The 20,131-nt window shown below is 59.0% G+C and overlaps 6 protein-coding genes across 6 annotated transcripts; all 6 read right to left on the reverse strand.

The window, feature by feature from the left end:
- Positions 1–1,362: 1,362 nt before the first annotated feature.
- On the reverse strand, positions 1,363–1,950 carry LOC139440717 (annexin-2 receptor-like). The gene has a single exon (XM_071220702.1). It carries the CDS (start codon positions 1,948–1,950, stop codon positions 1,363–1,365), a length of 588 nt encoding a protein of 195 aa, XP_071076803.1.
- A 2,597-nt stretch (positions 1,951–4,547) lies between these two features.
- Positions 4,548–5,135, reverse strand: LOC128780219 (annexin-2 receptor-like). The gene has a single exon (XM_071220703.1). It carries the CDS (start codon positions 5,133–5,135, stop codon positions 4,548–4,550), a length of 588 nt encoding a protein of 195 aa, XP_071076804.1.
- A 2,596-nt stretch (positions 5,136–7,731) lies between these two features.
- On the reverse strand, positions 7,732–8,319 carry LOC128780220 (annexin-2 receptor-like). Its single transcript, XM_071220706.1, has one exon. The coding sequence runs from the start codon at positions 8,317–8,319 to the stop codon at positions 7,732–7,734; it is 588 nt and encodes a 195-aa protein (XP_071076807.1).
- A 2,614-nt stretch (positions 8,320–10,933) lies between these two features.
- LOC139440718 (annexin-2 receptor-like) lies at positions 10,934–11,521 on the reverse strand. The gene has a single exon (XM_071220707.1). It carries the CDS (start codon positions 11,519–11,521, stop codon positions 10,934–10,936), a length of 588 nt encoding a protein of 195 aa, XP_071076808.1.
- Positions 11,522–14,117: 2,596 nt separating this feature from the next.
- LOC128780221 (annexin-2 receptor-like) lies at positions 14,118–14,705 on the reverse strand. Its single transcript, XM_071220709.1, has one exon. The coding sequence runs from the start codon at positions 14,703–14,705 to the stop codon at positions 14,118–14,120; it is 588 nt and encodes a 195-aa protein (XP_071076810.1).
- Positions 14,706–17,300: 2,595 nt separating this feature from the next.
- On the reverse strand, positions 17,301–17,888 carry LOC128780222 (annexin-2 receptor-like). The gene has a single exon (XM_071220710.1). It carries the CDS (start codon positions 17,886–17,888, stop codon positions 17,301–17,303), a length of 588 nt encoding a protein of 195 aa, XP_071076811.1.
- Between the last annotated feature and the right edge of the window lie 2,243 nt (positions 17,889–20,131).

Raw genomic sequence — 20,131 nt, forward strand, 5'->3', positions numbered from 1 at the left:
TCAAAAATACCGTCGTCGTACACCAAATGAAATACGGGAAAGGGGGCACCGTGCACGGTACAATCAGTGGGTGGGAACGTCGTAGCACATCTCATAGTGAAACCACAGGGAACCAACTCTGCAGGTGGCAGAGAGCAGCCAGGCAGGCAGGGAGAGAAAGAACCCATCCAGGGTGGAAAGGAAACCACTGGGTCCCTGAAAACGACACCCAGCTGTGTTCCTCTAGGGCTGTGTGTCAGTAGAGACTTTGCTGGAGCGAAACCTGAGAAATCAGCAGCTCTGCAAGAGGGCCTGCTGGGCCAGCCAACCCACAGCGTTGCTGTGGTCCAGAAAAGCGTATCCGTAAGTGGACTTAACCCGCGCTAACGACGTCAACGTCAAGGATTCCGTAGTCCCAAACAGGCAAAGAAAGGGGCATAGTGCAGGGCACAATCGGTAGGTCAGGACAGCTAGGAAGAACTGCTGACAAAACGCACAGACCCCAAACCCCGCAGCCGGGGAGAGGAGTTAGCCGTGCAGAGAGGCGACACAATCACCATCCTCCCAGGGCTCCGCGCGCTGTCGCGCCCCTCAGTGCTCTGCGCCGACAGGGACGTTCCGGTAAGGAAACCGGAAAAATCCTGCACTCCGCAACAGGGCGAACGTGAGCAGAGCCACCAGCGGTGCCGTGGTCCGGGATCCGCCGTTGATAACGGAGTGAATCGGCACTAACGACGTCAACGTCGAGGAAACGGTAGACACGATTTCATAGGCGTAAAGGAGCACAGAGCAGGGATCAACCATCAGGGGCCCACAAGGCGGCCCGATCCTTCGGCACACGGCACAGAGAACCAGCCCCGCAGATCCTAGAAAGCAGGGAGCGGTGTAGAGAGGCGAGGCTACCAACGGTCTCCTTAAAGTAGCCACACAGCCCGCCGTCCAGAGCTGTGCCGACAGAGACGTTGCTGGAGAGAAACCGCAGGAATCGGCTGCCTTGCATCGGCTGAGAGGTGCCAGAGAGCCGAGGGCACTGAGCCTTGTCCATCAACCAAACGCTCGTAGTTGACAACGGAGCTGACCCGCTCTAACGTCCTCTGTGTAGCTAAACGCGTCCAAAAGTAAAAGTCTGTAATGAACGGAGCCGGTTAGTACCAGTGACTGTCAGTCAGTTAGAGCCAGTATGGAGCAGCGACAGTAAAAGCCAGACAAGAAAAGCAAAAAGTGCGGAGTACAGAGCGAGCGAGGACACGGCACAAACCACAGCTGCCGGGACAAAGAGACGATAATTGCCAGGGGACACTGAAGGAATACCACGCCATTTTATTGGAAACGGAGCCCCTTGTGCCGCGGACGACCCCCAAAGGCTCCCTGCCCGCTGCGATCTCAGGGCTCTTTCACGTCCAAGAAGGCCGCGCAGCAGCCAGCAGCCGCGCGGCTCAGGGTGCAGACAGCGCGACGGATCCGGCGCAGGCAGCCTGAGAAATCCGGGTGCGGGCACCATCCAGCGGGACGCCGAGAGGGACGGCGCTCTGCAGGGCGCGCGCCTTCTACGTTCTCGGCGATCTGCAGTCCGTCTCCGGCGTTGGGCCACAGGGCCGGTGCAATCGGCTGGGACGCGCTTTCCTCTGCGGGCTCACGCTCTCTGGCGGCTGCTGCTGGGGTCTCCAGCGTCTCTAGCGTCTCCAGCGAGACGCTGGGCCTGGGCTGCGCGGGGCTTGCCTCCCAGGGGCTCTGGTCACCCGTAGAGCGTCTGTACCGCTCGTAGACCGAGGGCAGCCGCCAACAAGGACTGCAAAGCAGTTGCCCGTCGTAAGCGCCACCGGGGCCTGCCCCCTCTCCCAGTACCGGGTAGAGAGGCAGCGGCCACGGCGCGGAATCTTCGGAGATCGGCCACCACGGACGCCGGGAATGTGGCGCGCACTCAGCGGCATCCCAGGCCGGATTCACGACGTCGAGAAAGTGCTGCTCCATCGCAGAGACCTCGGACCAGGAGGACACAAGCGTCTGAGCTGATGCACGAGCCAAAGCCTTCAGCCGTACCAGCAGCCTCGGTATTTATGCTCTTCTCCCTGCTGCGCGGATGCAAACCGGACGTCAAAAACAAACAAAAAAAAAGTCCGTGTACTTGAAAACGGAATTACCCGCAACCCACAAACTCAAGTGAAACGGTAAACGCGAAAGAAATACGAATCAACGGGCACGGAGCAACGAGCAATCACCACCACAGGACAAGGTAGGGAGAACCAGGAGCAAAGCAAAGAGAGAAGCCACCCTGTGGCGGGGTGGGGGTGCGGGGCCGACCAGTGAACCCCGCAGGGAGGAGACGACCCCACGGGTCTCCCTGAAATCAGCGCCCCGGCACCCCCTCTAGCCTTCTGCTCCCAGAGAGACGTTGCTAGAGAGCAACCCGGAGAAATCACACCCACCGCCACAGGGCCAGCCCCCGCAGAGAAAACAGCGTTGCAGGGGTGCGAAAACGCGAATTTGAAGCCGGAGTTCTAGCACACCAACAACGCCACCGTCAAAAAATCCGTAACCCGAATGAAATACGAAAAAAGGGGCAAAGTACACGGAACAACCCACTGCTCAGAAGTATGTGGCAGCAACTATTAGCAAATCCTACAGAGAACTCTCCCTGCAGCAGGGGGCCAGCAAGTAGCGGTGCGGGGGCGTGGGGGGGGGGGGCGCTGGAAATCAGGTTGTGCCGAAAATCACCGCACAACCAACTCCACAGGGGCTCTACGCAAGGAACACTGCTGGAGAAGAAACCGGAGAAAGCACACTCGCTCACACAGGGCAAACTACAGCTGGGCCAACGACGGTGCAGGGCTCCAAACACCGTTAGGCACGCAGATGCATGTGCACTGACGGCACTGTCCAAAAATCCGTCCACGGAACAAATTCACAGCAAGGAGCTCAGTGCAAGACACCACCTACCAGTGAGAAGTCTGTGGCAGGAACTATTGGCAATACGTAGGGAGAACTCTCCTTGCAGCAGGGGCACATCATTTAGGGCTTCAGGGGGGAGGAAACCAAGTGGTCCCTGAAATAATCCCCCACAAACACCACTGGGTCTCTATGCTCACAGACACACTCCCGGAGGGAAATCGGAGAAATCCGACAGGGTGCAACCGGTCTAGGGAAGGCAAAGCCCCGAGCCTGGCTGGGCCCCAACAAGCCCAAACTGAAGAGGGACTTAATCTGCGTTAGCAACGTCACACTCAAAAATACCGTCGTCGTACACCAAATGAAATACGGGAAAGGGGGCACCGTGCACGGTACAATCAGTGGGTGGGACCGTCGTAGCACATCTCATAGTGAAACCACAGGGAACCAACTCTGCAGGTGGCAGAGAGCAGCCAGGCAGGCAGGGAGAGAAAGAACCCATCCAGGGTGGAAAGGAAACCACTGGGTCCCTGAAAACGACACCCAGCTGTGTTCCTCTAGGGCTGTGTGTCAGTAGAGACTTTGCAGGAGCGAAACCTGTGAAATCAGCAGCTCTGCAAGAGGGCCTGCTGGGCCAGCCAACCCACAGCGTTGCTGTGGTCCAGAAAAGCGTATCCGTAAGTGGACTTAACCCGCGCTAACGACGTCAACGTCAAGGATTCCGTAGTCCCAAACAGGCAAAGAAAGGGGCATAGTGCAGGGCACAATCGGTAGGTCAGGACAGCTAGGAAGAACTGCTGACAAAACGCACAGACCCCGAACCCCGCAGCCGGGGGAGAGGAGTTAGCCGTGCAGAGAGGCGACACAATCACCATCCTCCCAGGGCTCCGCGCGCTGTCGCGCCCCTCAGTGCTCTGCGCCGACAGGGACGTTCCGGTAAGGAAACCGGAAAAAATCCTGCACTCCGCAACAGGGCGAACGTGAGCAGAGCCAACAGCGGTGCCGTGGTCCGGGATCCGCCGTTGACAACGGAGTGAATCGGCACTCACGACGTCAACGTCGAGAAAACGGTAGACACGATTTCATAGGCGTAAAGGAGCACAGAGCAGGGATCAACCATCAGGGGCCCACAAGGCGGCCCGATCCTTCGGCACACGGCACAGAGAACCAGCCCCGCAGAGCCCGGAAAGCAAGGAGCGGGGTAGAGAGGCGAGGCAAGCAACGGTCTCCTTGAAGTAGGCACACAGCCCGCAGTCCAGAGCTCTGCCGCCAGAGACGTTGCTGGAGAGAAACCGGAGAAATCGGCTGCCTTGCGTCGGCCGAGAGGTGCCAGAGAGCCGAGGGCACTGAGCCTTGTCCATCAACCAAACGCTCGTAGTTGACAGCGGAGCTGACCCGCTCTAACGTCCTCTGTGTAAGTAAACGCGTCCAAAAGTAAAAGTCTGTAATGAACGCAGCCGGTTAGTACCAGTGACTGTCAGTCATTAGAGCCAGTATGGAGCAGCGACAGTAAAAGCAAAGAAAATAAAAGCAAGAAGTGTAGAGGACGCAGCGAGCGAGGACACGGCAAGACCAGGGCTGCCGGGACAAAGAGACGATAATTGCCAGGGGACACTGAAGGAACACCACGCCATTTTATTGTGCCGCGGACGGCCCCCAAAGGCTCCCTGCCCGCTGCGATCTCAGGGCTCTTTCACGTCCAAGAAGGCCGCGCAGCAGCCAGCAGCCGCGCGGCTCAGGGTGCAGACAGCGCGACGGATCCAGCGCAGGCAGCCTGAGAAATCCGGGTGCGGGCACCATCCGGCGGGACGCCGAGAGGGACGGCGCTCTGCAGGGCGCGCGCCTTCTACGTTCTCGGCGATCTGCAGTCCGTCTCCAGCGTTGGGCCTCAGGGCCTGTGCAATCGGCTGGGACGCGCTTTCCTCTGCGGGCTCAGGCTCTCTGGCGGCTGCTGCTGGGGTCTCCAGCGTCTCTAGCGTCTCCAGCGAGACGCTGGGCCTGGGCTGCGCGGGGCTTGCCTCCCAGGGGCTCTGGTCACCCGTAGAGCGTCTGTACCGCTCGTAGACCGAGGGCAGCCGCCAACAAGGACTGCAAAGCAGTTGCCCGTCGTAAGCGCCACCGGGGCCTGCCCCCTCTCCCAGTACCGGGTAGAGAGGCAGCGGCCGCGGCGCGGAATCTTCGGAGATCGGCCACCACGGACGCCGGGAATGTGGCGCGCACTCAGCGGCATCCCAGGCCGGATTCACGACGTCGAGAAAGTGCTGCTCCATCGCAGAGACCTCGGACCAGGAGGACACAAGCGTCTGAGCTGATGCACGAGCCAAAGCCTTCAGCCGTACCAGCAGCCTCGGTATTTATGCTCTTCTCCCTGCTGCGCGGATGCAAACCGGACGTCAAAAACAAACAAAAAAAAAGTCCGTGTACTTGAAAACGGAATTACCCGCAACCCACAAACTCAAGTGAAACGGTAAACGCGAAAGAAATACGAATCAACGGGCACGGAGCAACGAGCAATCACCACCACAGGACAAGGTAGGGAGAACCAGGAGCAAAGCAAAGAGAGAAGCCACCCTGTGGCGGGGTGGGGGTGCGGGGCCGACCAGTGAACCCCGCAGGGAGGAGACGACCCCACGGGTCTCCCTGAAATCAGCGCCCCGGCACCCCCTCTAGCCTTCTGCTCCCAGAGAGACGTTGCTAGAGAGCAACCCGGAGAAATCACACCCACCGCCACAGGGCCAGCCCCCGCAGAGAAAACAGCGTTGCAGGGGTGCGAAAACGCGAATTTGAAGCCGGAGTTCTAGCACACCAACAACGCCACCGTCAAAAAATCCGTAACCCGAATGAAATACGAAAAAAGGGGCAAAGTACACGGAACAACCCACTGCTCAGAAGTATGTGGCAGCAACTATTAGCAAATCCTACAGAGAACTCTCCCTGCAGCAGGGGGCCAGCAAGTAGCGGTGCGGGGGCGTGGGGGGGGGGGCGCTGGAAATCAGGTTGTGCCGAAAATCACCGCACAACCAACTCCACAGGGGCTCTACGCAAGGAACACTGCTGGAGAAGAAACCGGAGAAAGCACACTCGCTCACACAGGGCAAACTACAGCTGGGCCAACGACGGTGCAGGGCTCCAAACACCGTTAGGCACGCAGATGCATGTGCACTGACGGCACTGTCCAAAAATCCGTCCACGGAACAAATTCACAGCAAGGAGCTCAGTGCAAGACACCACCTACCAGTGAGAAGTCTGTGGCAGGAACTATTGGCAATACGTAGGGAGAACTCTCCTTGCAGCAGGGGCACATCATTTAGGGCTTCAGGGGGGAGGAAACCAAGTGGTCCCTGAAATAATCCCCCACAAACACCACTGGGTCTCTATGCTCACAGACACACTCCCGGAGGGAAATCGGAGAAATCCGACAGGGTGCAACCGGTCTAGGGAAGGCAAAGCCCCGAGCCTGGCTGGGCCCCAACAAGCCCAAACTGAAGAGGGACTTAATCTGCGTTAGCAACGTCACACTCAAAAATACCGTCGTCGTACACCAAATGAAATACGGGAAAGGGGGCACCGTGCACGGTACAATCAGTGGGTGGGACCGTCGTAGCACATCTCATAGTGAAACCACAGGGAACCAACTCTGCAGGTGGCAGAGAGCAGCCAGGCAGGCAGGGAGAGAAAGAACCCATCCAGGGTGGAAAGGAAACCACTGGGTCCCTGAAAACGACACCCAGCTGTGTTCCTCTAGGGCTGTGTGTCAGTAGAGACTTTGCAGGAGCGAAACCTGTGAAATCAGCAGCTCTGCAAGAGGGCCTGCTGGGCCAGCCAACCCACAGCGTTGCTGTGGTCCAGAAAAGCGTATCCGTAAGTGGACTTAACCCGCGCTAACGAGGTCAACGTCAAGGATTCCGTAGTCCCAAACAGGCAAAGAAAGGGGCATAGTGCAGGGCACAATCGGTAGGTCAGGACAGCTAGGAAGAACTGCTGACAAAACGCACAGACCCCGAACCCCGCAGCCGGGGGAGAGGAGTTAGCCGTGCAGAGAGGCGACACAATCACCATCCTCCCAGGGCTCCGCGCGCTGTCGCGCCCCTCAGTGCTCTGCGCCGACAGGGACGTTCCGGTAAGGAAACCGGAAAAAATCCTGCACTCCGCAACAGGGCGAACGTGAGCAGAGCCACCAGCGGTGCCGTGGTCCGGGATCCGCCGTTGACAACGGAGTGAATCGGCACTCACGACGTCAACGTCGAGAAAACGGTAGACACGATTTCATAGGCGTAAAGGAGCACAGAGCAGGGATCAACCATCAGGGGCCCACAAGGCGGCCCGATCCTTCGGCACACGGCACAGAGAACCAGCCCCGCAGAGCCCGGAAAGCAAGGAGCGGGGTAGAGAGGCGAGGCAAGCAACGGTCTCCTTGAAGTAGGCACACAGCCCGCAGTCCAGAGCTCTGCCGCCAGACACGTTGCTGGAGAGAAACCGGAGAAATCGGCTGCCTTGCGTCGGCCGAGAGGTGCCAGAGAGCCGAGGGCACTGAGCCTTGTCCATCAACCAAACGCTCGTAGTTGACAGCGGAGCTGACCCGCTCTAACGTCCTCTGTGTAAGTAAACGCGTCCAAAAGTAAAAGTCTGTAATGAACGCAGCCGGTTAGTACCAGTGACTGTCAGTCATTAGAGCCAGTATGGAGCAGCGACAGTAAAAGCAAAGAAAATAAAAGCAAGAAGTGTAGAGGACGCAGCGAGCGAGGACACGGCAAGACCAGGGCTGCCGGGACAAAGAGACGATAATTGCCAGGGGACACTGAAGGAACACCACGCCATTTTATTGTGCCGCGGACGGCCCCCAAAGGCTCCCTGCCCGCTGCGATCTCAGGGCTCTTTCACGTCCAAGAAGGCCGCGCAGCAGCCAGCAGCCGCGCGGCTCAGGGTGCAGACAGCGCGACGGATCCAGCGCAGGCAGCCTGAGAAATCCGGGTGCGGGCACCATCCGGCGGGACGCCGAGAGGGACGGCGCTCTGCAGGGCGCGCGCCTTCTACGTTCTCGGCGATCTGCAGTCCGTCTCCAGCGTTGGGCCTCAGGGCCTGTGCAATCGGCTGGGACGCGCTTTCCTCTGCGGGCTCAGGCTCTCTGGCGGCTGCTGCTGGGGTCTCCAGCGTCTCTAGCGTCTCCAGCGAGACGCTGGGCCTGGGCTGCGCGGGGCTTGCCTCCCAGGGGCTCTGGTCACCCGTAGAGCGTCTGTACCGCTCGTAGACCGAGGGCAGCCGCCAACAAGGACTGCAAAGCAGTTGCCCGTCGTAAGCGCCACCGGGGCCTGCCCCCTCTCCCAGTACCGGGTAGAGAGGCAGCGGCCGCGGCGCGGAATCTTCGGAGATCGGCCACCACGGACGCCGGGAATGTGGCGCGCACTCAGCGGCATCCCAGGCCGGATTCACGACGTCGAGAAAGTGCTGCTCCATCGCAGAGACCTCGGACCAGGAGGACACAAGCGTCTGAGCTGATGCACGAGCCAAAGCCTTCAGCCGTACCAGCAGCCTCGGTATTTATGCTCTTCTCCCTGCTGCGCGGATGCAAACCGGACGTCAAAAACAAACAAAAAAAAAGTCCGTGTACTTGAAAACGGAATTACCCGCAACCCACAAACTCAAGTGAAACGGTAAACGCGAAAGAAATACGAATCAACGGGCACGGAGCAACGAGCAATCACCACCACAGGACAAGGTAGGGAGAACCAGGAGCAAAGCAAAGAGAGAAGCCACCCTGTGGCGGGGTGGGGGTGCGGGGCCGACCAGTGAACCCCGCAGGGAGGAGACGACCCCACGGGTCTCCCTGAAATCAGCGCCCCGGCACCCCCTCTAGCCTTCTGCTCCCAGAGAGACGTTGCTAGAGAGCAACCCGGAGAAATCACACCCACCGCCACAGGGCCAGCCCCCGCAGAGAAAACAGCGTTGCAGGGGTGCGAAAACGCGAATTTGAAGCCGGAGTTCTAGCACACCAACAACGCCACCGTCAAAAAATCCGTAACCCGAATGAAATACGAAAAAAGGGGCAAAGTACACGGAACAACCCACTGCTCAGAAGTATGTGGCAGCAACTATTAGCAAATCCTACAGAGAACTCTCCCTGCAGCAGGGGGCCAGCAAGTAGCGGTGCGGGGGCGTGGGGGGGGGGGGCGCTGGAAATCAGGTTGTGCCGAAAATCACCGCACAACCAACTCCACAGGGGCTCTACGCAAGGAACACTGCTGGAGAAGAAACCGGAGAAAGCACACTCGCTCACACAGGGCAAACTACAGCTGGGCCAACGACGGTGCAGGGCTCCAAACACCGTTAGGCACGCAGATGCATGTGCACTGACGGCACTGTCCAAAAATCCGTCCACGGAACAAATTCACAGCAAGGAGCTCAGTGCAAGACACCACCTACCAGTGAGAAGTCTGTGGCAGGAACTATTGGCAATACGTAGGGAGAACTCTCCTTGCAGCAGGGGCACATCATTTAGGGCTTCAGGGGGGAGGAAACCAAGTGGTCCCTGAAATAATCCCCCACAAACACCACTGGGTCTCTATGCTCACAGACACACTCCCGGAGGGAAATCGGAGAAATCCGACAGGGTGCAACCGGTCGAGGGAAGGCAAAGCCCCGAGCCTGGCTGGGCCCCAAAAAGCCCAAACTGAAGAGGGACTTAATCTGCGTTAGCAACGTCACACTCAAAAATACCGTCGTCGTACACCAAATGAAATACGGGAAAGGGGGCACCGTGCACGGTACAATCAGTGGGTGGGAACGTCGTAGCACATCTCATAGTGAAACCACAGGGAACCAACTCTGCAGGTGGCAGAGAGCAGCCAGGCAGGCAGGGAGAGAAAGAACCCATCCAGGGTGGAAAGGAAACCACTGGGTCCCTGAAAACGACACCCAGCTGTGTTCCTCTAGGGCTGTGTGTCAGTAGAGACTTTGCTGGAGCGAAACCTGAGAAATCAGCAGCTCTGCAAGAGGGCCTGCTGGGCCAGCCAACCCACAGCGTTGCTGTGGTCCAGAAAAGCGTATCCGTAAGTGGACTTAACCCGCGCTAACGACGTCAACGTCAAGGATTCCGTAGTCCCAAACAGGCAAAGAAAGGGGCATAGTGCAGGGCACAATCGGTAGGTCAGGACAGCTAGGAAGAACTGCTGACAAAACGCACAGACCCCAAACCCCGCAGCCGGGGGAGAGGAGTTAGCCGTGCAGAGAGGCGACACAATCACCATCCTCCCAGGGCTCCGCGCGCTGACGCGCCCCTCTAGTGCTCTGCGCCGACAGGGACGTTCCGGTAAGGAAACCGGAAAAATCCTGCACTCCGCAACAGGGCGAACGTGAGCAGAGCCACCAGCGGTGCCGTGGTCCGGGATCCGCCGTTGATAACGGAGTGAATCGGCACTAACGACGTCAACGTCGAGGAAACGGTAGACACGATTTCATAGGCGTAAAGGAGCACAGAGCAGGGATCAACCATCAGGGGCCCACAAGGCGGCCCGATCCTTCGGCACACGGCACAGAGAACCAGCCCCGCAGATCCTAGAAAGCAGGGAGCGGTGTAGAGAGGCGAGGCTACCAACGGTCTCCTTAAAGTAGCCACACAGCCCGCCGTCCAGAGCTGTGCCGACAGAGACGTTGCTGGAGAGAAACCGCAGGAATCGGCTGCCTTGCATCGGCTGAGAGGTGCCAGAGAGCCGAGGGCACTGAGCCTTGTCCATCAACCAAACGCTCGTAGTTGACAACGGAGCTGACCCGCTCTAACGTCCTCTGTGTAGCTAAACGCGTCCAAAAGTAAAAGTCTGTAATGAACGGAGCCGGTTAGTACCAGTGACTGTCAGTCAGTTAGAGCCAGTATGGAGCAGCGACAGTAAAAGCCAGACAAGAAAAGCAAAAAGTGCGGAGTACAGAGCGAGCGAGGACACGGCACAAACCACAGCTGCCGGGACAAAGAGACGATAATTGCCAGGGGACACTGAAGGAATACCACGCCATTTTATTGGAAACGGAGCCCCTTGTGCCGCGGACGACCCCCAAAGGCTCCCTGCCCGCTGCGATCTCAGGGCTCTTTCACGTCCAAGAAGGCCGCGCAGCAGCCAGCAGCCGCGCGGCTCAGGGTGCAGACAGCGCGACGGATCCGGCGCAGGCAGCCTGAGAAATCCGGGTGCGGGCACCATCCAGCGGGACGCCGAGAGGGACGGCGCTCTGCAGGGCGCGCGCCTTCTACGTTCTCGGCGATCTGCAGTCCGTCTCCGGCGTTGGGCCACAGGGCCGGTGCAATCGGCTGGGACGCGCTTTCCTCTGCGGGCTCACGCTCTCTGGCGGCTGCTGCTGGGGTCTCCAGCGTCTCTAGCGTCTCCAGCGAGACGCTGGGCCTGGGCTGCGCGGGGCTTGCCTCCCAGGGGCTCTGGTCACCCGTAGAGCGTCTGTACCGCTCGTAGACCGAGGGCAGCCGCCAACAAGGACTGCAAAGCAGTTGCCCGTCGTAAGCGCCACCGGGGCCTGCCCCCTCTCCCAGTACCGGGTAGAGAGGCAGCGGCCACGGCGCGGAATCTTCGGAGATCGGCCACCACGGACGCCGGGAATGTGGCGCGCACTCAGCGGCATCCCAGGCCGGATTCACGACGTCGAGAAAGTGCTGCTCCATCGCAGAGACCTCGGACCAGGAGGACACAAGCGTCTGAGCTGATGCACGAGCCAAAGCCTTCAGCCGTACCAGCAGCCTCGGTATTTATGCTCTTCTCCCTGCTGCGCGGATGCAAACCGGACGTCAAAAACAAACAAAAAAAAAGTCCGTGTACTTGAAAACGGAATTACCCGCAACCCACAAACTCAAGTGAAACGGTAAACGCGAAAGAAATACGAATCAACGGGCACGGAGCAACGAGCAATCACCACCACAGGACAAGGTAGGGAGAACCAGGAGCAAAGCAAAGAGAGAAGCCACCCTGTGGCGGGGTGGGGGTGCGGGGCCGACCAGTGAACCCCGCAGGGAGGAGACGACCCCACGGGTCTCCCTGAAATCAGCGCCCCGGCACCCCCTCTAGCCTTCTGCTCCCAGAGAGACGTTGCTAGAGAGCAACCCGGAGAAATCACACCCACCGCCACAGGGCCAGCCCCCGCAGAGAAAACAGCGTTGCAGGGGTGCGAAAACGCGAATTTGAAGCCGGAGTTCTAGCACACCAACAACGCCACCGTCAAAAAATCCGTAACCCGAATGAAATACGAAAAAAGGGGCAAAGTACACGGAACAACCCACTGCTCAGAAGTATGTGGCAGCAACTATTAGCAAATCCTACAGAGAACTCTCCCTGCAGCAGGGGGCCAGCAAGTAGCGGTGCGGGGGCGTGGGGGGGGGGGCGCTGGAAATCAGGTTGTGCCGAAAATCACCGCACAACCAACTCCACAGGGGCTCTACGCAAGGAACACTGCTGGAGAAGAAACCGGAGAAAGCACACTCGCTCACACAGGGCAAACTACAGCTGGGCCAACGACGGTGCAGGGCTCCAAACACCGTTAGGCACGCAGATGCATGTGCACTGACGGCACTGTCCAAAAATCCGTCCACGGAACAAATTCACAGCAAGGAGCTCAGTGCAAGACACCACCTACCAGTGAGAAGTCTGTGGCAGGAACTATTGGCAATACGTAGGGAGAACTCTCCTTGCAGCAGGGGCACATCATTTAGGGCTTCAGGGGGGAGGAAACCAAGTGGTCCCTGAAATAATCCCCCACAAACACCACTGGGTCTCTATGCTCACAGACACACTCCCGGAGGGAAATCGGAGAAATCCGACAGGGTGCAACCGGTCTAGGGAAGGCAAAGCCCCGAGCCTGGCTGGGCCCCAACAAGCCCAAACTGAAGAGGGACTTAATCTGCGTTAGCAACGTCACACTCAAAAATACCGTCGTCGTACACCAAATGAAATACGGGAAAGGGGGCACCGTGCACGGTACAATCAGTGGGTGGGACCGTCGTAGCACATCTCATAGTGAAACCACAGGGAACCAACTCTGCAGGTGGCAGAGAGCAGCCAGGCAGGCAGGGAGAGAAAGAACCCATCCAGGGTGGAAAGGAAACCACTGGGTCCCTGAAAACGACACCCAGCTGTGTTCCTCTAGGGCTGTGTGTCAGTAGAGACTTTGCAGGAGCGAAACCTGTGAAATCAGCAGCTCTGCAAGAGGGCCTGCTGGGCCAGCCAACCCACAGCGTTGCTGTGGTCCAGAAAAGCGTATCCGTAAGTGGACTTAACCCGCGCTAACGACGTCAACGTCAAGGATTCCGTAGTCCCAAACAGGCAAAGAAAGGGGCATAGTGCAGGGCACAATCGGTAGGTCAGGACAGCTAGGAAGAACTGCTGACAAAACGCACAGACCCCGAACCCCGCAGCCGGGGGAGAGGAGTTAGCCGTGCAGAGAGGCGACACAATCACCATCCTCCCAGGGCTCCGCGCGCTGTCGCGCCCCTCAGTGCTCTGCGCCGACAGGGACGTTCCGGTAAGGAAACCGGAAAAAATCCTGCACTCCGCAACAGGGCGAACGTGAGCAGAGCCAACAGCGGTGCCGTGGTCCGGGATCCGCCGTTGACAACGGAGTGAATCGGCACTCACGACGTCAACGTCGAGAAAACGGTAGACACGATTTCATAGGCGTAAAGGAGCACAGAGCAGGGATCAACCATCAGGGGCCCACAAGGCGGCCCGATCCTTCGGCACACGGCACAGAGAACCAGCCCCGCAGAGCCCGGAAAGCAAGGAGCGGGGTAGAGAGGCGAGGCAAGCAACGGTCTCCTTGAAGTAGGCACACAGCCCGCAGTCCAGAGCTCTGCCGCCAGAGACGTTGCTGGAGAGAAACCGGAGAAATCGGCTGCCTTGCGTCGGCCGAGAGGTGCCAGAGAGCCGAGGGCACTGAGCCTTGTCCATCAACCAAACGCTCGTAGTTGACAGCGGAGCTGACCCGCTCTAACGTCCTCTGTGTAAGTAAACGCGTCCAAAAGTAAAAGTCTGTAATGAACGCAGCCGGTTAGTACCAGTGACTGTCAGTCATTAGAGCCAGTATGGAGCAGCGACAGTAAAAGCAAAGAAAATAAAAGCAAGAAGTGTAGAGGACGCAGCGAGCGAGGACACGGCAAGACCAGGGCTGCCGGGACAAAGAGACGATAATTGCCAGGGGACACTGAAGGAACACCACGCCATTTTATTGTGCCGCGGACGGCCCCCAAAGGCTCCCTGCCCGCTGCGATCTCAGGGCTCTTTCACGTCCAAGAAGGCCGCGCAGCAGCCAGCAGCCGCGCGGCTCAGGGTGCAGACAGCGCGACGGATCCAGCGCAGGCAGCCTGAGAAATCCGGGTGCGGGCACCATCCGGCGGGACGCCGAGAGGGACGGCGCTCTGCAGGGCGCGCGCCTTCTACGTTCTCGGCGATCTGCAGTCCGTCTCCAGCGTTGGGCCTCAGGGCCTGTGCAATCGGCTGGGACGCGCTTTCCTCTGCGGGCTCAGGCTCTCTGGCGGCTGCTGCTGGGGTCTCCAGCGTCTCTAGCGTCTCCAGCGAGACGCTGGGCCTGGGCTGCGCGGGGCTTGCCTCCCAGGGGCTCTGGTCACCCGTAGAGCGTCTGTACCGCTCGTAGACCGAGGGCAGCCGCCAACAAGGACTGCAAAGCAGTTGCCCGTCGTAAGCGCCACCGGGGCCTGCCCCCTCTCCCAGTACCGGGTAGAGAGGCAGCGGCCGCGGCGCGGAATCTTCGGAGATCGGCCACCACGGACGCCGGGAATGTGGCGCGCACTCAGCGGCATCCCAGGCCGGATTCACGACGTCGAGAAAGTGCTGCTCCATCGCAGAGACCTCGGACCAGGAGGACACAAGCGTCTGAGCTGATGCACGAGCCAAAGCCTTCAGCCGTACCAGCAGCCTCGGTATTTATGCTCTTCTCCCTGCTGCGCGGATGCAAACCGGACGTCAAAAACAAACAAAAAAAAAGTCCGTGTACTTGAAAACGGAATTACCCGCAACCCACAAACTCAAGTGAAACGGTAAACGCGAAAGAAATACGAATCAACGGGCACGGAGCAACGAGCAATCACCACCACAGGACAAGGTAGGGAGAACCAGGAGCAAAGCAAAGAGAGAAGCCACCCTGTGGCGGGGTGGGGGTGCGGGGCCGACCAGTGAACCCCGCAGGGAGGAGACGACCCCACGGGTCTCCCTGAAATCAGCGCCCCGGCACCCCCTCTAGCCTTCTGCTCCCAGAGAGACGTTGCTAGAGAGCAACCCGGAGAAATCACACCCACCGCCACAGGGCCAGCCCCCGCAGAGAAAACAGCGTTGCAGGGGTGCGAAAACGCGAATTTGAAGCCGGAGTTCTAGCACACCAACAACGCCACCGTCAAAAAATCCGTAACCCGAATGAAATACGAAAAAAGGGGCAAAGTACACGGAACAACCCACTGCTCAGAAGTATGTGGCAGCAACTATTAGCAAATCCTACAGAGAACTCTCCCTGCAGCAGGGGGCCAGCAAGTAGCGGTGCGGGGGCGTGGGGGGGGGGGCGCTGGAAATCAGGTTGTGCCGAAAATCACCGCACAACCAACTCCACAGGGGCTCTACGCAAGGAACACTGCTGGAGAAGAAACCGGAGAAAGCACACTCGCTCACACAGGGCAAACTACAGCTGGGCCAACGACGGTGCAGGGCTCCAAACACCGTTAGGCACGCAGATGCATGTGCACTGACGGCACTGTCCAAAAATCCGTCCACGGAACAAATTCACAGCAAGGAGCTCAGTGCAAGACACCACCTACCAGTGAGAAGTCTGTGGCAGGAACTATTGGCAATACGTAGGGAGAACTCTCCTTGCAGCAGGGGCACATCATTTAGGGCTTCAGGGGGGAGGAAACCAAGTGGTCCCTGAAATAATCCCCCACAAACACCACTGGGTCTCTATGCTCACAGACACACTCCCGGAGGGAAATCGGAGAAATCCGACAGGGTGCAACCGGTCTAGGGAAGGCAAAGCCCCGAGCCTGGCTGGGCCCCAACAAGCCCAAACTGAAGAGGGACTTAATCTGCGTTAGCAACGTCACACTCAAAAATACCGTCGTCGTACACCAAATGAAATACGGGAAAGGGGGCACCGTGCACGGTACAATCAGTGGGTGGGACCGTCGTAGCACATCTCATAGTGAAACCACAGGGAACCAACTCTGCAGGTGGCAGAGAGCAGCCAGGCAGGCAGGGAGAGAAAGAACCCATCCAGGGTGGAAAGGAAACCACTGGGTCCCTGAAAACGACACCCAGCTGTGTTCCTCTAGGGCTGTGTGTCAGTAGAGACTTTGCAGGAGCGAAACCTGTGAAATCAGCAGCTCTGCAAGAGGGCCTGCTGGGCCAGCCAACCCACAGCGTTGCTGTGGTCCAGAAAAGCGTATCCGTAAGTGGACTTAACCCGCGCTAACGAGGTCAACGTCAAGGATTCCGTAGTCCCAAACAGGCAAAGAAAGGGGCATAGTGCAGGGCACAATCGGTAGGTCAGGACAGCTAGGAAGAACTGCTGACAAAACGCACAGACCCCGAACCCCGCAGCCGGGGGAGAGGAGTTAGCCGTGCAGAGAGGCGACACAATCACCATCCTCCCAGGGCTCCGCGCGCTGTCGCGCCCCTCAGTGCTCTGCGCCGACAGGGACGTTCCGGTAAGGAAACCGGAAAAAATCCTGCACTCCGCAACAGGGCGAACGTGAGCAGAGCCACCAGCGGTGCCGTGGTCCGGGATCCGCCGTTGACAACGGAGTGAATCGGCACTCACGACGTCAACGTCGAGAAAACGGTAGACACGATTTCATAGGCGTAAAGGAGCACAGAGCAGGGATCAACCATCAGGGGCCCACAAGGCGGCCCGATCCTTCGGCACACGGCACAGAGAACCAGCCCCGCAGAGCCCGGAAAGCAAGGAGCGGGGTAGAGAGGCGAGGCAAGCAACGGTCTCCTTGAAGTAGGCACACAGCCCGCAGTCCAGAGCTCTGCCGCCAGACACGTTGCTGGAGAGAAACCGGAGAAATCGGCTGCCTTGCGTCGGCCGAGAGGTGCCAGAGAGCCGAGGGCACTGAGCCTTGTCCATCAACCAAACGCTCGTAGTTGACAGCGAGCTGACCCGCTCTAACGTCCTCTGTGTAAGTAAACGCGTCCAAAAGTAAAAGTCTGTAATGAACGCAGCCGGTTAGTACCAGTGACTGTCAGTCATTAGAGCCAGTATGGAGCAGCGACAGTAAAAGCAAAGAAAATAAAAGCAAGAAGTGTAGAGGACGCAGCGAGCGAGGACACGGCAAGACCAGGGCTGCCGGGACAAAGAGACGATAATTGCCAGGGGACACTGAAGGAACACCACGCCATTTTATTGTGCCGCGGACGGCCCCCAAAGGCTCCCTGCCCGCTGCGATCTCAGGGCTCTTTCACGTCCAAGAAGGCCGCGCAGCAGCCAGCAGCCGCGCGGCTCAGGGTGCAGACAGCGCGACGGATCCAGCGCAGGCAGCCTGAGAAATCCGGGTGCGGGCACCATCCGGCGGGACGCCGAGAGGGACGGCGCTCTGCAGGGCGCGCGCCTTCTACGTTCTCGGCGATCTGCAGTCCGTCTCCAGCGTTGGGCCTCAGGGCCTGTGCAATCGGCTGGGACGCGCTTTCCTCTGCGGGCTCAGGCTCTCTGGCGGCTGCTGCTGGGGTCTCCAGCGTCTCTAGCGTCTCCAGCGAGACGCTGGGCCTGGGCTGCGCGGGGCTTGCCTCCCAGGGGCTCTGGTCACCCGTAGAGCGTCTGTACCGCTCGTAGACCGAGGGCAGCCGCCAACAAGGACTGCAAAGCAGTTGCCCGTCGTAAGCGCCACCGGGGCCTGCCCCCTCTCCCAGTACCGGGTAGAGAGGCAGCGGCCGCGGCGCGGAATCTTCGGAGATCGGCCACCACGGACGCCGGGAATGTGGCGCGCACTCAGCGGCATCCCAGGCCGGATTCACGACGTCGAGAAAGTGCTGCTCCATCGCAGAGACCTCGGACCAGGAGGACACAAGCGTCTGAGCTGATGCACGAGCCAAAGCCTTCAGCCGTACCAGCAGCCTCGGTATTTATGCTCTTCTCCCTGCTGCGCGGATGCAAACCGGACGTCAAAAACAAACAAAAAAAAGTCCGTGTACTTGAAAACGGAATTACCCGCAACCCACAAACTCAAGTGAAACGGTAAACGCGAAAGAAATACGAATCAACGGGCACGGAGCAACGAGCAATCACCACCACAGGACAAGGTAGGGAGAACCAGGAGCAAAGCAAAGAGAGAAGCCACCCTGTGGCGGGGTGGGGGTGCGGGGCCGACCAGTGAACCCCGCAGGGAGGAGACGACCCCACGGGTCTCCCTGAAATCAGCGCCCCGGCACCCCCTCTAGCCTTCTGCTCCCAGAGAGACGTTGCTAGAGAGCAACCCGGAGAAATCACACCCACCGCCACAGGGCCAGCCCCCGCAGAGAAAACAGCGTTGCAGGGGTGCGAAAACGCGAATTTGAAGCCGGAGTTCTAGCACACCAACAACGCCACCGTCAAAAAATCCGTAACCCGAATGAAATACGAAAAAAGGGGCAAAGTACACGGAACAACCCACTGCTCAGAAGTATGTGGCAGCAACTATTAGCAAATCCTACAGAGAACTCTCCCTGCAGCAGGGGGCCAGCAAGTAGCGGTGCGGGGGCGTGGGGGGGGGGGGCGCTGGAAATCAGGTTGTGCCGAAAATCACCGCACAACCAACTCCACAGGGGCTCTACGCAAGGAACACTGCTGGAGAAGAAACCGGAGAAAGCACACTCGCTCACACAGGGCAAACTACAGCTGGGCCAACGACGGTGCAGGGCTCCAAACACCGTTAGGCACGCAGATGCATGTGCACTGACGGCACTGTCCAAAAATCCGTCCACGGAACAAATTCACAGCAAGGAGCTCAGTGCAAGACACCACCTACCAGTGAGAAGTCTGTGGCAGGAACTATTGGCAATACGTAGGGAGAACTCTCCTTGCAGCAGGGGCACATCATTTAGGGCTTCAGGGGGGAGGAAACCAAGTGGTCCCTGAAATAATCCCCCACAAACACCACTGGGTCTCTATGCTCACAGACACACTCCCGGAGGGAAATCGGAGAAATCCGACAGGGTGCAACCGGTCTAGGGAAGGCAAAGCCCCGAGCCTGGCTGGGCCCCAACAAGCCCAAACTGAAGAGGGACTTAATCTGCGTTAGCAACGTCACACTCAAAAATACCGTCGTCGTACACCAAATGAAATACGGGAAAGGGGGCACCGTGCACGGTACAATCAGTGGGTGGGACCGTCGTAGCACATCTCATAGTGAAACCACAGGGAACCAACTCTGCAGGTGGCAGAGAGCAGCCAGGCAGGCAGGGAGAGAAAGAACCCATCCAGGGTGGAAAGGAAACCACTGGGTCCCTGAAAACGACACCCAGCTGTGTTCCTCTAGGGCTGTGTGTCAGTAGAGACTTTGCAGGAGCGAAACCTGTGAAATCAGCAGCTCTGCAAGAGGGCCTGCTGGGCCAGCCAACCCACAGCGTTGCTGTGGTCCAGAAAAGCGTATCCGTAAGTGGACTTAACCCGCGCTAACGACGTCAACGTCAAGGATTCCGTAGTCCCAAACAGGCAAAGAAAGGGGCATAGTGCAGGGCACAATCGGTAGGTCAGGACAGCTAGGAAGAACTGCTGACAAAACGCACAGACCCCGAACCCCGCAGCCGGGGGAGAGGAGTTAGCCGTGCAGAGAGGCGACACAATCACCATCCTCCCAGGGCTCCGCGCGCTGTCGCGCCCCTCAGTGCTCTGCGCCGACAGGGACGTTCCGGTAAGGAAACCGGAAAAAATCCTGCACTCCGCAACAGGGCGAACGTGAGCAGAGCCACCAGCGGTGCCGTGGTCCGGGATCCGCCGTTGACAACGGAGTGAATCGGCACTCACGACGTCAACGTCGAGAAAACGGTAGACACGATTTCATAGGCGTAAAGGAGCACAGAGCAGGGATCAACCATCAGGGGCCCACAAGGCGGCCCGATCCTTCGGCACACGGCACAGAGAACCAGCCCCGCAGAGCCCGGAAAGCAAGGAGCGGGGTAGAGAGGCGAGGCAAGCAACGGTCTCCTTGAAGTAGGCACACAGCCCGCAGTCCAGAGCTCTGCCGCCAGACACGTTGCTGGAGAGAAACCGGAGAAATCGGCTGCCTTGCGTCGGCCGAGAGGTG

This window comes from Desmodus rotundus, chromosome 1 (assembly GCF_022682495.2).
Source record: "Desmodus rotundus isolate HL8 chromosome 1, HLdesRot8A.1, whole genome shotgun sequence".
Lineage (NCBI taxonomy): Eukaryota > Metazoa > Chordata > Mammalia > Chiroptera > Phyllostomidae > Desmodus > Desmodus rotundus.